The 14,441-nt window shown below is 42.7% G+C and overlaps 1 protein-coding gene across 1 annotated transcript; it reads left to right on the top strand.

Annotated features, from left to right (window-relative positions):
* The first annotated feature begins 495 nt into the window (after window positions 1-495).
* Window positions 496-13,213, top strand: LOC128945007 (melanotransferrin-like). Its single transcript, XM_054288536.1, has 18 exons — window positions 496-572; window positions 3,283-3,418; window positions 4,876-5,039; window positions 5,399-5,498; window positions 5,884-6,060; window positions 6,246-6,408; window positions 6,515-6,579; window positions 7,188-7,345; window positions 7,829-8,015; window positions 8,158-8,306; window positions 8,516-8,606; window positions 8,911-8,979; window positions 9,197-9,379; window positions 9,660-9,816; window positions 10,509-10,591; window positions 11,409-11,593; window positions 11,928-12,114; window positions 12,402-13,213. Exons 2-18 carry the CDS (start codon window positions 3,367-3,369, stop codon window positions 12,449-12,451), a joined length of 2,220 nt encoding a protein of 739 aa, XP_054144511.1. The 5' UTR covers window positions 496-572; window positions 3,283-3,366; the 3' UTR covers window positions 12,452-13,213.
* The last annotated feature ends 1,228 nt before the right edge of the window (window positions 13,214-14,441 follow it).

Genomic DNA, 14,441 nt, shown 5'->3' with positions numbered 1-14,441 from the left:
ACGCAATGGGGTACGGCTGCGAGGCTGTTCTTCAGAGGGGGCTTTGATCTTTGAGGAGGGATGTTCTCTTTGTGCGGGGGAAAGGGCCGTCGCTGAGGCGATGTGGAGTGGGGATAGGGCCGGCCCTGAGGGGACGGGGCCAGGGGCGGGGCCGCGACCGTGAGGGGGCGGGCGCTGCCGGCATGGCGTGTGTGAGGGGATTATTCCTGAGGGAACATGTCGTGTAGGGAGGGATTCATTCCTGAGGGGAGAGCCGGAGTGGGGATACGAGTGCGAGGCTGTTCTTCAGAGGGGGGTTTGATCTGTGAGGAGGGCTGTTCTCTTGGCGCGGGGGAAAAGGGCCGTCGCTGAGGCGATGTGGGGTGGGGATAGGGCCGGCCCTGAGGGGACGGGATGTGGGGACATTTTCCCGGGGATGTAGAGTGGAGACGGGGTGGTGGCTCCTGAGGGTGTGTGCTGTGGGGATGAAGGGGCTGTGGGCTGTACCCAGCGGGAGGAGGGCGCTGCTGCTGAGAGTTCAGGGTGAGGCAGGTGGGGTTCAGCTGCTTTTCAGCGCTGCGGTTGACACACAGGTAAGGTATTTGCCCCAGGTGTGGGATCACCAGGAATATTAAGGCAGGGATTTTAGGGAGAGGACACACGACATGGGACAGACACGATGCAGTTCCTCCAAGTGAGGTGTCTGGTGGAGTAGTGCAGTAACATCTATTCCTCCTCTGGTGTCCTTTGCCTGGGTGTTGCCTGGCTGCCTGCTGCCCAGAGTGAATTTTATAGAGGTTATTTGGTTTTCCACTCTCTTAGATGCATCCCTAGATGAGTAAATGCTACACTGCTGGGAAGTAGCTAATTACCTGTCTCTGACAGTGGCAGAGGGGTAGTTTCATATGGTGAATCAGTAGGAAAAGAATTCAAGAGTCCTGGCTGAGTTTCCACATCCTTAGTGTTTTAGGACATGGTCCTCAGGCAAGCTGATTAATTTAATTTAAATTCCTGATTTATGTTTGTATTTTTTCTGGACCAGGCCTAAGTGAAGTCTATAATACCTTCATATTATTCTGCCTTTTTTTCACATCACCATAGGTAGTAGTATCTGTATAACTATCTTAAACATGTACAGGAAAGCCTTTCATTGTTAAATATGTGAAATTTGAGGGGAAATCCAGGCACAAACATCGTGAAGCAGTAATATTATTAGCTGACCGAATTGTTGGGATTTACACGTCCCGTACATAATGGTAGGATTGGCACAAAGTAAAACCTCAAAGAAGGTGGGATTTGGTGCTGTTAGGTGCTTTGGTACAGGCCTTGCAAGAACCATTAGCTTTGAAGTGTAAGAGCACCCCACTGCTGGGCCTGACAGACAAGTTTCCCAGAATTGACTGGGAAGTGATTCAGAGGTTAAGGTGCAGTTAAATGTAACACACTTGTTTATAGTGTAAAATAATTGTCACAAGGCTAAACTGATTAATAATCTGTCCTGATCTAATCTTTCTCCTGGGAATTAAAAGTAAATATGTGGACATGTAACTTTAAAAAAAAAATTATAATGTGTCTTGTTATTAGATTTATGGGTTTTTTTAACATCTGGTGAGATTATATAGACTGCACTCACTGAGGGATAAAACTTCCCTAAGGGTACTGAGCTGTGCTGGGCCTGTGCACCTGGGCCATGTCAAAGAGGGGATTAATACCACAGCTCCTCCAACAAATGAGAGACTGGAGATTTGGGGCTTGAGAATATTTGTTCAGGTGATGCCTTAAGTTTTAGCTTTCATATTTTCCAGATTCTGTACTGCCCTAAAAAGTGTCAGCAAGTTCTCTTCACAGTTGAGTTAGACAAAACAATCCTTATCCAGCCTGACACCATTTCAGCTTCAAGCCCATAAAGTGTAAAGAATGGGGAATTGAGGAGAGCAATCTGGGAGGGTGAGACTTCATAGCCTGAAGCTGTAATTGGACGGTTAACCCCAAATGTAAATTGACCAGGACTTTAAAAAGTGTGAAAACTCAGACTGTTTGTCCATCTTGTGTCCATCTTGGGTGTAGCCTCAGCTGGGCTCTTGCACTGCCCAGGGTGTATCCTTTGAAGGCCTTTAATAAATACTTCATTCCTTTAACTCTGTCTAACCTCTGTTCCAGGCAGTGCAGGAAGAAATGAGGAATGCCTCAGGCTGGATGGGGCTTGGAGCAACCTGATTTAGTGGAAGGCGTCCCTGCCCTTGGCAGGGGGTGGAACAGGATGAGCTTTAAGGTCCCTTCCAACCCAAGCCATCCTGTGGGTCTGTCTAACTCCTTCTGTGATCAGATCAGTGGGAAACAACACCTCAGCAAATCTTGCAGATCTGGAGAGGGAACTTGTGAAACTCAAGGGATGTGCAATACGTGAGTGGGGAATGATGACTGAATCACCAGGGAAGGGTACATGAGGCAACAGAAGAAATCTGGGAAATGTATCTGGAAAAATACATCAAGTAAACAAAGCACCAGGGAGATCTGTAAGATGAAGAAGGAAAAGAAAGTAGAATAAAGACTCTATTTCTCCAGAACTCTTGAAACAGTTAATTCTTTCCTGAACAGAAAAGATTAAACCGTATTCACAATATTTTATACATCATCAGACACTTCTGTTTATATATAATACATCAATGTATTTTATCTCTCATATATAATATATAAATAAATGTATTTTTTTCTTCTATAGAATTAATGATGTTAATAGCTGCTGTAGAGTAATTAAGAGGTAATAATAATTCAGGTTTAGCATTAGAAAAATGGGAGAATAAAGCAGTTTGGATGAGATTACTGGGCTGGGATGGAATGAAGAGAATTAAGACAGTCAACAGTGTCCCAGGTCTGTTCTGAATTCTTAGGGAGGCATAGGATTACTTTTTGTTTTAAATTTTTCAGTAGATAAGCCATTATGTGTGAAAAAAATAAGGTAATCCTCACTATTCTGTAGAGAGATATGGTCACTAGTTTGGATAATTCACTTAGCTTTTGATATCTTTTTTGTAAGTTAGGTGTAAATCTTGCCCATCTCCCAAAGGCTTTGGGTGCCTTTGGAAACAGCAGTTCTATTTCTTTTTAAAGCAGAGGCTTGCATTTCTTTCCGTGTCTGATAAAAATAGAGCAGAAAATGCATGGATATTTTCCATCTGTGGGTAGGAAAGGGACTCTGTCCCTTTCTCCTTTGCCACAAGGATATACCATCCTCTGACAGTTTGTTTTTTAAAATCTTGGTTCATCCTTATTGATATCCAAACCCCCCTTGTTATCTTGCAGAAGCTTTGGTAATCACTGTGGAATTCCTGGTATGAGAAGGCAGAGCCGTCAGGGCAGAGAGAAGATCCTTGCTGAACAGCTGTGATGATGAAGACAGTGATTTTAATTGTCCTAATCACCTCTTTGCTGGCTTCAGGTAAGGCTGATGCAGAGAGGGAGAGAGAAGGGTTGCCTCTGGGTGGGTGACATTCAAACTAATAAATGCTTTGCTTTTGTTTTCCTCTGTGCAAAGAAAGAAGTTGCAGTTGAAGCTGTGCCTGTTTCTGTTTGATCATTGGCAGATGGTGACCTTTTAGTTTTGAAGCAGCTTGATGCAGAACTTCCTTAGTAATTCAGTGAGGCTTTGTTTCCTTTGAGTATTTGAGATCTGTGTACTCGTTAGGTGTGTCAGAATGAAGCAGGAGACCTCCAGCTGCTCCCCTCTGAAACCACTGCTGGTTCTTGGAATTGTGCTGAACTAACACCAAAACAAGTGGAGGACTAATGTCTGGTGCTATGCTCACAGAAATAAAAACTTCAATGATTTAATTGTACACGTTGCTAGTATTAATAGTTCTCCAGAGAGTCAAATGCTTAAACATCTGGAAATGACAATGTTGGAGATATTGTGGCATTTTCTGTGTGTTCAGTCCTGGTTTTCATTACATGGCTTAAGATTCTCTCAAGTTACATAACTGCATGCTATTTTTGTGTACAACAGTCCCATTTTTTCCTCCTTAAATGTCTAGTATCTTCTTGGAGATGTATATGATGATATATTTCAGAGGAACAATACAAGATGGAGTAATTGCAGCCTAAAGCAAAAGAGGAAATTCTGTTGGCATGTCTGGATTCCTTTAAGATGTAGCTTTATAGTTGGTTTAAACCCACCAAGTCTCCGAGTCCTTCTGAAAAAGGAAGTTTCACCTTCACCTCCACCCTTAATTGCATCTTTTTGGTGTGTGAAAGCACCAGAGGAAACAGCAGAGCAAAGGCTAAAAGCATGGCCTGTATTGATAACCAAAGGCAGCAGTAAAACTGATAAACCCCAGAGAATGCATGCTTACATCAAGGTTAGAGGGTCTGTGCTCTGATAGAGTCACATCCCAGCTGACTTTTAGGAGAAAATCTGCACTCTGGTAACAGGCAGATGGTTACCCTGCAGTGTAAGTGCCATTCCTTCTCTTGCTATGCCAACAGGAAAACAGCCATAGCCATAAACACATCCTCACCTTTGGTTCCTCCTAATTTTGGGTGGCAGCCTTACCTAAAATTCACTAAGGTTGAAGCAAGGAAGATTCTGTGGCTTAAGATCTTGCTATAATAATTGCTGATTCTTCAAAAATCTGCTTAAAACTGTTTAGTTGCTTTCAGTCAAAAGGAGGCAAAGAGACATATTAAAGATTCAGCATCAAATATTGTCCTCATGTTGGGAAAAAAGTGACCTTGGTAACACATGGTCGCATCTCTTTGGTGCCTCTAAGTGTGTGAGTGAGCACAATCAAGCTTTTGGGAACTTAAGTAAAATAGAATAACCTCTCTCTTCCATAAGGTGTTAAACTGAGGGTTTTTCATGAAATCCTACAAATCTTGACTTCTTTTTTGACACTACAGGGAAGAAATTCCGATGGTGCACCCTTTCTGACCTGGAACAAAGAAAGTGTGCTGAGCTCTCCAAAGTGCTTACAGCTGTGCTGCCCCTCACTCCTGCCAGTTCCTTTACCAGGATTTCTTGCATCAGAGCCCACAATACATATGACTGCATTGATAAAATCAGGGTGAGTTCACAGAGACTTTAAAAACTGATTTTGTGTTCAAATCCTCTTGGAAAAGTAACTAGTAAACAGAAACTATGGGAAAATAAAATGATACTGAAACAATTGAACTGCTTAAATGACAAAGTACACAGTCACTTGAGAGGCAAGAATTAAATCCTGTGAGCATACTACCAGATGTACTGTTTTACCCCAGCTAATATCTTTGCAATCTCCAAGAAATAGTGAAAGCTGCTTGGAAATAAATAGGCAAAAGAAAGCTACTAAATTAAAATTTGTTGAAGCAGAAGCTGTGGTCTTGAACCTTCTGTTTGTTTCCTTGTAAACACACTTGTTTTGAGGGTTTTTCTCTTGTTTTAAAGGCAAATAAAGCAGATGCTGCCTCCTTGGATGCTGGAGATGTTTACTCTGCTGTAAAGCTGTACGGTTTGGCAGTGGTGGCAAAAGAGATCTATGATCAAGGTAGGCTGGGAAAGCTGAAGAATAAACTGTACTTCTGATTTGGCTAATAAATGGCTCTAGATTTCTTGAAAAAAAAGTCAATATGTTTTTTATTGACTTTGTAGGAATATGGAGGTGGCTGACAATTGTTTCTAAAATATTTAATGATGATGAATAAAATACCAGTGGTGCTTTGTACCCAGTAGCCTTTCTGCCTGTGGTGCTGACAAACTTGCATTGCTTGTTTGACAAGTGCCATGTAGCCAGTATATGGTTAAGTTCCTGGCACAAGTACCTACATGGACTAGGCCTAAGATAATTTCTTCTTTAGCCATGTTCACTGAAGTAGTTCAGCACCTCTTCAGAGATGGAAGCTGCAGAATTGAATTTTTTTTTTCTGTTGCAGGAAATTGTGTGTTTGCTGTGGCCATTGCCAAACGAGGAACTCTGGATGTGCAGAGGCTGCGAGGTGTGCGCAGCTGTCACAATGGGGCCAGGTGGACATCGGGCTGGAATATTCCCCTTGGCTTTCTCCTGGCAAGAAATTATCTTTCCTGGGATGAGTCCCAGCCTCTGAGCCAAGGTAGGTGATAGGAGCCATAGGCCTACCTCTGGCCACAGTGAATGTAACTGAAATGCCAGCAGATGGAGGATAAACTAGTTATGGCCATGATATGTTTGGCCCCTTTTTCCTCTTCTGATTTTTTTCCCATTTGACTTTTTTCTTTCTTTTTTTTTTTTTTTTTTTTTTTTTCCCTACACCTGCAGCAATTAGTGAGTATTTCAATGCAAGCTGCATCCCTGGGGTTGGTGTTGCTGCTCCCCAGTTGTGTGCTCTCTGCCAAGGACAAAAATCCTATGTCAGAGACAGGAACCACTTCTGTGAGACAAGCAGTAATGAACCCTTCTATGACTCTGAGGGAGCCTTCAGGTGAGCTCTGGGACACTGGGCCTGAATTCACTTCTGGGGGAAAAAGAACTTTAAAGGTAGGAAAGCCAGGTGAAATGTTAATAGGATGGCATTTGTCTTCCTGCAGGTGCTTGAAGGATGGAGTGGCAGATGTTGCCTTTTTAGATCATCTAAGAATTATGAGTGCCACAGGTAATCTTAAAAATGCAGTTTTCTTTTCATCTCTGCCTGTGCTCTTTCCTGTGTAGATGTTTGAGGGATATGCCTATATTTTTGTTGTTTCCAGGGAAAATTCAATCCCTGCAAGCAGTTCAGGGGTATTTCCTGGCTCTCCACACAACTCAGAAAGAAACAGAACAGGAAAGTGTGAGTGAGCAATGATTGCTCACAGGAGATTTAATTAGCTGTCAGTATTTGCTTTGCCTGAGTTACAAGATTCCTTTTAAAATTCAGTATATTGAGCTGCATAACTGTGAAGTTCCTGTACACCTGCCTTGTACTTTTAAACTCAGTTGAGCTCTGTACCAAAGGTGGTTAGCAGCAGTATTTGCAGGTATTTTTAAATAAATGTATTTAGAGTGGTACAGCTTAAAGAGTATTTTGGAGCAGCTCTGGCTGAGATCCCTCTGTTTTTTATAAGAAGTATTTACCAAAGACAACTTTCCCAAGTGTGCTTGGTACACCATGCTGCCTGCATAACCTTTAGCAACCTGCACTGAAAAACATTTTATATTCCATCTCTGTGCCTGCTGGCAAGTCATGGCTCTGGTCACAGACTGATGAGTGTCTCCTTGTTTCAGAGTCAGAAAAACAGGAATATGAACTCCTGTGTGCTGATGGATCCACAGCTGAGCTGACTCAATACAGCACCTGTAACCTGGGCAAGGGGCCTGGCCGCGGCATCGTCACCCGCAGCAACTTCCAGAAGATCACCAACAAATTTCTTAGCATGATCCAAGTGAGTGAATATTATAAACTGTCTATGTCCAGACACAGTTTTTGCTTCCATCTTTGTGTGGCAATCATGATCCAGGTTGCCTTTTTTCTTGAGAAATACATAGTTACTGTGAGTAAAGAGCTAAAAATTGTTTGTTCGGGGGAAGGATCTTGCATTGGCTTGTGTAAGGTTTTGTTTTTTTCTAAGGAGTTCTTCTGTAGGAGGCTGAGAATAAATCAGTAAAGAAGGGGAAGATGCTATAACACACAAACTGCAAAATGGCTAATGATATTTATCCTGCCATGGAACTTGAATCAATTTTTATGTAGCTGAGGGAGACTCATAGGTTCAGGCAGGGCTCACTTTTCTTCATGTCTTTTTCTCAATTTATAAATAGTATTTGATGTCTTGACCACTGATACAAAGGGAGGGCAGGCTGAGGCTGCCTGTTGCTGGAAGAATGAGCACATTTGTTGCCGTTTAAAAGTGTTGTTCTTGTCCTAGCGCCTCTTTGGGCAGAAAGGAAAGGAAAGAGCCCGATTTGAACTCTTCAGTTCAGCACCCTTTGGGGGAAAGAACCTGCTGTTCCGAGATGCCACTCAGCACCTGCAGCTTCTCGAGGAGCAGCTGGAGATTGCCTATGTCCTTGGTCTGGATTATGTAGCTCTCCTTAAGGGACTTGGCCATGAAGGTGAGAACTGTAGCTAAGAAAAGGGAAGAGAAAGTTCTCCTTCCACATTATTCCTCCCTCCAGGCACAAATGCATTTACCTGAAAATCCCCTGAACATGTCACAGATTGGCGCACTGGTGATGTGATCTGTTCCCATTTCAGGGAGCTCCTTGGAGAACAGCGTTGTGCGCTGGTGCTGCATCAGTGATGCTGAGCTTCACAAATGTGAGGAGTGGGCACTGAACATCAAATCCGACCCCTTAGTCTGTGTCCAGGCAACTTCCATGACCAAATGCATTGAAATGATCAAGGTAGGAAACTCCTTCTGCTCAGGGTGTAAGACTGCACAGGCTATGTATGTCTTATCTGAACTAAAGAGAGGAAAAACCAGCTTGAGGAATAAGTGGGAATGAGAGGGAATTTATGCAGGGGAATTTTCAGCCAGTGGAGAAATCCTGCTGCTTGGATACTTAATTCATGCAAATCCTGTTTTTGTTATTTTCTCTAATGCTGTTGGCAGAGTAGTGAGGCTGATGCTGTCACCCTGGATGCAACACATGTGTACATTGCAGGGAGATGTGGACTGGTGCCTGTAGCTGCAGAATGCTATGGTGAGTTCTCAAGTGACCTTATCAAGGAGAGAGGGAATCAGAAAAGTACTGGTAAGAATATACTTTAATTTCCACAGTTTGTAATGTTTATGATGGAAGCAGGAGTCAGTATAAATGTCCAAATACTCTTCTCAGCTCTTCCACTAACTGGCTCTAGCATTTGGTCTGTTTATTTTATCCCTTCTGGTAAAGGGACAAAGATGCTGTCGTGGCTGAAGAGGATCACAAGGGTTTTGAAGGAATGCTGCCATATAAAAGGAATGACAGCAGTTGCAAGATCCTTAATGTTAATCTCTCCTTTCAGGGGGAGATTGTGCCCCAGCAGCTGAGACCATGGAGAAAACAGGGAAACTAATTCATCCTAAGCACAAAGGTAACAGAAACTTTCTAGGGTTTATGCAGGAGTTTATTTTTGTGTTGGTTTAGACTAGAATTTTTTGTGCAAGGACAAGAGCTTTGTGGCTAAGCAAAGAGCAGGTCCTGCACTGTAACTGAAGATGCTGTGACAAGATGAGGGAGAGAAGGGGGGCTGTACCCTTGTGGAACACTTAATTGCCTTGGTATAACTGGTTGTTGTCATTGTTTCACAGCACTACCACCAGTTTATGCTGTTGCCCTAGCTAAGAAAAGTGCCAAACAGATTCACATCCATAACGTCAGGGGAAGGAGATCCTGCCACAGTCACCTGTACAGTCCTGCAGGATGGTTACTTCTGTCCAGACACACAGTGGGAGCTCAGCAGAATGACACTGAGAACTGTGATATTGCCTCTGGTACGGGCTGCTTCTGGCTTCTCTCTTAACTAGACCATGAAAATCTGAGGCTTAAATTTGTGAGTAAAATAGAAACAGAGCCATGAGGATCCAACCAGCAAGTGATGACTACAGGTTCAGAGGGTGCTGAAGCAGCTTTTCTTCTTGTGTGACTATGTGTGACACTATTTAGCCCTCTTCTTGATAGTTGTTAGAATGAAGTTTCTTTCCTGTCTTTTCCCATATGTGAAGAGGCTTGGGAACACCTTGCCTTAATCTCATCTCAGTTTTCTTTACCCAGCTTATCAGAATTACTTTTGGAAGGGCTGCATGCCAGGAGCAGATGGAAACCTGTGCAAGGTGTGCATTGGAGATGGGGAGGTGGAAGGAGCTCGAGTGTCCAGCAGATGTGCTGCAAGCCACAACGAACGTTACTATGGCAATATGGGAGCACTCAGGTGAGAGTCAGAAATGCAGAACAACAGCCACAATTGCCTTATTATTTTGCTGATTTTGGTTTTTTTTGGAAGGTTTTTTTTCCTCCTATTTGTTAAGCATCTGTCTGTATAAACTTTTGCTAGTGTGTATTTTGTTTTGGTTGCAGTTGCTATGGGATGTTCAGCTAACTGATGGTTTAAAATGGTGATTAAACCATTTTCAGAGCAAGACAATGCTTCCAAATATGTACAGCTTAGAGCATTGGTACTGACTCATTGTAGGGAAGGGATGAAAGAGGACCAGAGAGCAGAGGTGCTGTGGTAAGAGGCAGTGTAGCATACAGGAAATAATTAACTAGAGTGGAGATTAAAAAAAAAAAAGTTGAAGACAGAGGCAGAGAAGATTATTAAAGGTGAAACTTTTATGAAAGTTTTTGAAAGCACTCTTATGAAATGTACATAATGTATTTAGTTGAATTCCATTCTCTTTCCTGCCTAGGCATGGGTGAAGGTGCAGATTGTGCAGCAGCTTTGACTTGGAAGCTGCTGTAAGGAATGGAAAGGATTGTCCTAGCAAATCTCTATGCTGAGATCACTGACATATTCCAAGGGATTAGAGATGGGAGGGATACTTCCAGCTACTCCAATTTTAGCTTCTAAATGTCAGTCACCATGTAGTGCTGTCTTTGATCCCTTTTTATTTCTTGCACTAGGTGCCTAGTTGGCAATCCCAGTGGAAGAAGCTTTGGAGATGTAGCTTTCCTGGAACACTCAAACCTGCTCCAGAACATAGAGGGTGAGATGCAGATATTCTCTTTTCCTTTGAGAATGTTCATTAATGTCAGTTACTTCCCTCAAAGCAACCATCAGTCGTGAGGATCAGCCTGTACAGGTTTAATCTAGGTCCATGAAGTTGTGTTTGTAAATGGAAGATTGCCAGAAGCTTTCTGCATGTAGGTGTTCCAGTAAAGCTCAACATTCAGATACTGTAAGAAAGGAAAGAAGAATTACCCAGTGCAAAGATGTGTGTTGGGATAATCATCCTTGGAGACTGCATGAAATTTCTGGAAGCTTTAAATTTCACAGCTTTAAAAGGCAAACCAAAATATGTTTTTCTTAGAGTCAAGGAGAAAAGGGACTCTCATTAAAGCAAAATAAAATTCTATTTTAGGCAATTTCAGTAAGAGAAGAGGCTTTTCTAAGAGAGGAATTTCTCTAGAATCAACTGAAGGTATAAGGGGCTGGAAACCCACAGGAATTCCTGCAGCAATTAGCAGTGTGTTTGGGGGAGCAAAGGGCATGTGGGCTGAATCCCTTTGTTTCCAGAAAGGGATGTGGTTACAGGTGCAGATGAGACATGATATGCTGCTCATATGCCTGGGTATGATTCTGTTTTAGTTGATAGGTGCAGCTTAAGTTCACTGCCCTCAGTGAAGACACTGCTCTGCTCCTTATGCATTCCTAAGGAATGACCACATAGCACAACACTGTGATTGTTTTGAACACATTGACTAAACTTCTCCCTCCCAAGTTTTAACATTTTCTTTGAGATTCACCCTCTCTTCTTCTTTAATTTTTCAAAAGGATTACCTTTCACTTCATCTTCTTTTCAGATCTGGGCAGCTCTGGCTGGGCTAGAGGTTATTCCCCCCTTGACTTTGAGCTCCTGTGCCCGGACGGAACACGCGCCGCAGTCACAGAATGGGCCGGCTGTAACCTGGGCCCTGTGCCCCCCAGCACAGTCATGACCCGACCAGTCACTGTCACTAAAATCTCTGACTTCCTGCTGAAATCTCAGGTGTGACAGGTAACAGGGAACAGCTTGGCATGTTAACATTTGTTATGTTCAACTGCTGAAAACCTTTTCACGATTGAAAGCTTTATATACTAGTGCCTTCAGATCCAATACAAAAGAATTAAAAATGTGCATAGGAGGTTGAGAAAATCGGTATTTGGGTTCTCCTAAGGGGTATTTTGGCACCAGTTCCCAAGTTCCCATTTTACAAAGGCCATACTTTTGCTGAGAAATAAGGCACTGCAGAAGTGCATCTTATTGTACTAATAAGAACAGTGCTAGATAAAAGTGCTATTAATGACCCAAGCTGTGAAACTTTTATTCCTTTTCTGTTCAGGAATCTCTGGGAAGCAAATTGGATTCTGAATTCCAGCTCTTTCAGTCCTGGAAGTATGGTGAAAGTGATCTGCTTTTCAAGGACACCACTCAGTACCTTGTTGATGCAAGTCACCTGAGCTATCAGGAGATCCTTGGAGAGTCTTTTGTTCAGCTGGCAGAATCAGTGTTTAATTGCACACCTGCAGGTAAAGATAAGTTCTTAATTCAGAGTTAGAAAGAATTGCAGCAGGCAGCCTTCTGTGCACAGCTATGGCCCTTTTGTTTAGACAGCATGGAGATGTTCTACCTAATCCTGTTAATAACAAAGGTCTAAGGAGTCCTGTGTTAGACTTCTGTGAGACTAACTTGGTAATTGCAATTCAGAAGGGGAATTTGACCTCTATGCTGCTGTTTTAATGAATAGCATCTGAAGAACCTAGTACTTTTGAAGCTGATAGCATCTCTAAGTGTATCCCTTCTTACTGGTTTGTAGGCATCTTGGACTTCTGCAAACAGGATATCTGTGCATCCTCATCCAACTGACAGCTCATACAGAGGCTTTGCAGAGCACAAAACATCAGCATCACTGCTGAGAACAAGGGAAATGTGCAAGTCCAGCCAATCCAAAGCAATCAGCAAGGAAACAGTCATCTCCTGAAATGTATGCTGAACACCTCCTTGTCTTTTTTTTTTCAGCAGATTTTAAGTTTATGATGATGTAATACTACTCATATATTATCCCTTTCTTTTTTGGAGCATGGCAGCATGGGGAGCAGCACAACCAACAGCACAGAACTAGGATCAGCATTGTGGAAAGAGCAGGGCCAGTACCATGGACTAAAATACAGACTTGGTAGGAGTGACACAGGTTAGTTGGTAGCATTTTGCTTTGTTTGTCTTATAAACAGTTTCCATGCAAAAACCCCAATCAGCTGACACTTAGGTAGTTGCAACATTGTCTTCCTGTAGCTGTGATTTTGGTTGCAGCTATATAGCCCCTGCTGAATGCACATCTATATTTCTTCTTTAACCAATGATTTTTTACTAGTAAAACAAAACATTTCTTCTCACAAATAAATGTATTAAGACATTTAACATCCAGCAGAACTGGATGCTTGCAGCAATGGATATTCCTCTTTGTCAAGACCTCCAACTATTACTTTGTACTGACCCTTTGGATTTGAGATTCTCTGAAATGTCAAAATACTCTCTATCAAATAAACACTACAGGTTTTACAAGCAGAAACTGCCTGAACATGATATGAAGCCCTTTGAATAGAAATCATCTGTTCATCATCTCTATCCTGTCTTGTCCCAGTGTGGTGACAGAGCCAAATCCTCAGCTGCATTTGCAGCCAGCAAGCTGCAGCCCTGAAGGAGCAGGATGCTGGTTTGGGCCTCTCAGGTGTTCCTGCCTTTCTTTGCTGGAGCTTCCCTGCCATCTGTGGGGCCCGTGTGACACTGCACTTGGGAGAAGGCAGTTCTGAGAACACAGTGAAGAAATGCAGCTGGCAGCCTAGCTTTGCCAAGAGCAGCCTGCAGCTGACCAGGGATAAATTAAAAATCTGGGTTATAGACGAGATTTCATGGGTTGGGAGGGCAGGGATGTTGTGTTCAGGCACAGACATTACCAATGCTTACTGGGCCTGGTGGATGATCCTGTGCTGCAGCTCTGATTCACAAACAGCACCATGCTGCCTTGCACAGCCTGGGGTACATGAACCAGCCTCAGCCTTGAATCCCAGCTCTGAGCTGAGCAGGAGCTGTTTGTGCTTTCTGTGCTCCCTGGCTCCTGCTACTCTGCTTTCTGAAGAGATGGATGCTGCCTCAGTATTCTGAATAGCAGCTGAGATCATGCTTAGTATCTGCCAGGCTGGGAGGAAGGAGCACCAGAACTGCTGCTCTGTGTCTCAATAACAACACTCCCTGTTACCCAACAGTGCTGATCTCTTTGGAGATTTGACCTTTCCCCCCTGCATGTAAGACATTATCATGCATATTTACCCATACAAGCCTAAAGGCCTTAAAAACCTGAAAAGTTCTCAGAAAAATTTATTTCCATAAATTAAAAACACACACAAAAGAAACAGTAAAATTTTAGATTCACACAATATTGAACAGAAACAAAATGCCAAGAGCATGATGGAGGCTAATGGCACAAATGTACAAATTCTCAGTGAGCTATTTGTTAGCATCATACAGACTTGTAATCCACAGTTACTATCCATATTCTAGAAAAGCACCTGGAACATAATATACCAAAGGCCCACCTGAAATAAAATACAATGAATGAGAACTGCTTGCAGGAAATCAGATCCAGCACGCACAGGAACTCAAATGTGTGCAGACACAAGCCAGGCAGGCAAATGCTGTGCATACATTAAGGAGCCTTAGCTGCTCTAGTCATAGCATGATGAAAACAATGAGTTTTTTCTTTTTTTTTTTTTTTTTAAAGTGATCTTTCTATCTCTGACAATCAGCAAATTTAGCAGAGCTGCTTGGCTCTACTAAGAGACAGGACATGACAAAAGCT

This window comes from Melozone crissalis, unplaced genomic scaffold (genome assembly GCF_028551555.1).
Source record: "Melozone crissalis strain CALT ecotype California unplaced genomic scaffold, PUWL_Pcris_2 ptg000063l_1, whole genome shotgun sequence".
In the NCBI taxonomy this organism is placed as follows: Eukaryota; Metazoa; Chordata; class Aves; order Passeriformes; family Passerellidae; genus Melozone; species Melozone crissalis.
The sequence above is the reverse complement of the archived record's forward strand: the minus strand, read 5'-3'. Positions and strand labels throughout refer to the sequence as shown.

Bases quoted from the DNA above. Each gene is read 5' to 3' on its own strand.
- LOC128945007 (XM_054288536.1), top strand. From the start codon at position 3,367: ATGATGAAGACAGTGATTTTAATTGTCCTAATCACCTCTTTGCTGGCT. The intron at 5,499-5,883 runs GTAGGCTGGGAA...TTTCTGTTGCAG, and splicing joins AAAAGAGATCTATGATCAAG to GAAATTGTGTGTTTGCTGTG. The intron at 8,016-8,157 runs GTGAGAACTGTA...TTCCCATTTCAG, and splicing joins TAAGGGACTTGGCCATGAAG to GGAGCTCCTTGGAGAACAGC.